This window comes from Aquarana catesbeiana, linkage group LG06 (genome assembly GCF_042186555.1).
Source record: "Aquarana catesbeiana isolate 2022-GZ linkage group LG06, ASM4218655v1, whole genome shotgun sequence".
NCBI lineage: Eukaryota > Metazoa > Chordata > Amphibia > Anura > Ranidae > Aquarana > Aquarana catesbeiana.
In genome coordinates this window covers 18,151,345-18,153,038 of record NC_133329.1, presented here as the reverse complement: position 1 = coordinate 18,153,038, position 1,694 = coordinate 18,151,345, and the positions used below count along the sequence as shown (strand labels likewise).

At 41.6% G+C, this 1,694-nt stretch overlaps 1 protein-coding gene across 1 annotated transcript; it reads right to left on the bottom strand.

Moving 5' to 3' along the window:
* Positions 1-360: 360 nt before the first annotated feature.
* On the bottom strand, positions 361-1,299 carry LOC141147867 (olfactory receptor 8G17-like). Its single transcript, XM_073635034.1, has one exon. It carries the CDS (start codon positions 1,297-1,299, stop codon positions 361-363), a length of 939 nt encoding a protein of 312 aa, XP_073491135.1.
* Between the last annotated feature and the right edge of the window lie 395 nt (positions 1,300-1,694).

The window sequence follows — 1,694 nt, the reverse complement described above, 5'->3', positions numbered from 1 at the left end:
TTCTGGAATCGGAAGCTGCAGCCATCGCCGCCTCCCGCTTCTGCTTTGCTCCCCTGTCACTGAATGGTCAGTGTGCGGCCACCCTCTGGCGAGTGTCATCCAGGTGCTGTTCACACCCCCCACACCGACACCACTGCTCGTAGTGTCCCTTCTGCCTGGGGGTGGCGCCTCCTCCCTGAAAAATGCTGCCCAAGGCGCCTTGTTTGCCTTGCGGTAGATATGCCCCTGAGCAAAAGGGTTAAATTAATCCCTACTCTTTTCAAATAAAAAAAAAGTTCTGATTAGAGAAGCACATTAAAATAAATAGCTGTTCAAAGGATTTCTTATATAGGTCATAGGAATGTATTTTTGTGTCTTTCTTTATCTCTGTTTTTGTGGGAAGATCCTCCTTAAACAAAATTGAAATGCTGTTCTAAAATCCTGGTTCCTCAGACTGTAAATGAGAGGATTGAGGAAAGGAAGAAACACTGCGTAAAAGATGGACAGCACTTTGTCACCAAAAAATTGATGACCAGCACTTTGCCAAAAATAACTGAACATTGCAGAGCCATAATACATAAACAACAGTGTCAGGTGAGAGCTACAAGTAGAGAAAACTTTACTGCTATTGCCCTTAGCTTGGATTTTAAGAACAGTTGTGAATATATAGACATAGGACAGGATGGTCAGTATTAGAGCTCCACCTCCAAAGATGCCAACCGAGAGGAAGACAAGCAGAATGTTGATGTAGATGTCACTGCAGGAAATATGAAACATTTGTGGAAGATCACAGAAGAAGCTTTCTATAATACCTGATCCACAAAATGTTATTTTGAAGGCATAAAGTGTATGAACCAAAGAATGGGTAAAGCTGACACAACACACAATGGACACCAACTGTACACACACTTTCCAACTCATGATCTGTGTGTAATGTAATGGCTTACAAATAGCGATATATCGATCATAGGACATGACAGCCAATAGCCAATCTTCACAACCAGCAAAGAATAGAAGGAAGAATAGCTGGGTTATACACGCCTTTATGGAAATTTTTCTTGTCTTGGTGTGAAGGTCAAATAACATTCTTGGGACAGTTAATGAGGTATAACAGAGGTCCAAACTGGCCAGGTTCCCAAGGAAGAAATACATAGGAACATGGAGATGAGAGTTAGTGACTATGAGGACAATGGTCAGCAAATTCCAGATTATTGTCATAAGGTAGATGAGAAGAAAGAAGAGAAAGAGAGGGAGCTGAAGAACCTCAAGATCAGACAATCCAGAGAGAAATAATTCATTTAGTATTGACTGATTTCTCATTGTAATAAAACGTTATATAATCTGATATCTTACTCCGAAATCCAAAACACTATAAAAATCAGAAACTTGCATAAAGCTTTCCCTAAATTAAATTTTTCTTTTACAATTTCATGTTTATAAAAACCATAGAGAAAGCCTATAAATAAAATACAATTCACATTTTTCTACAACTTAACCTGTTGGCGCTGAGCGCACACAAATATGCGGCCTCTCGGCCACCAGGCCTTGGTGCCAAGGGGCCACATACTGTATCTGTGTGCAATAATGCCAACAGAGCTGTGCCAGGAGCACGCACAGGAAGGCTAGCAGGAACCTCCTGTGACAGACTCCGGGCACCCTGTTGGGTATCTCCGCCAAGAAACTGCTTCACAAATTCTGGAACACGAGACCCGCAA

What these genes read in the sequence shown, in the direction of transcription:
- LOC141147867 (XM_073635034.1), bottom strand. Translation starts at nt 1,299, where the DNA reads ATGAGAAATCAGTCAATACTAAATGAATTATTTCTCTCTGGATTGTCT.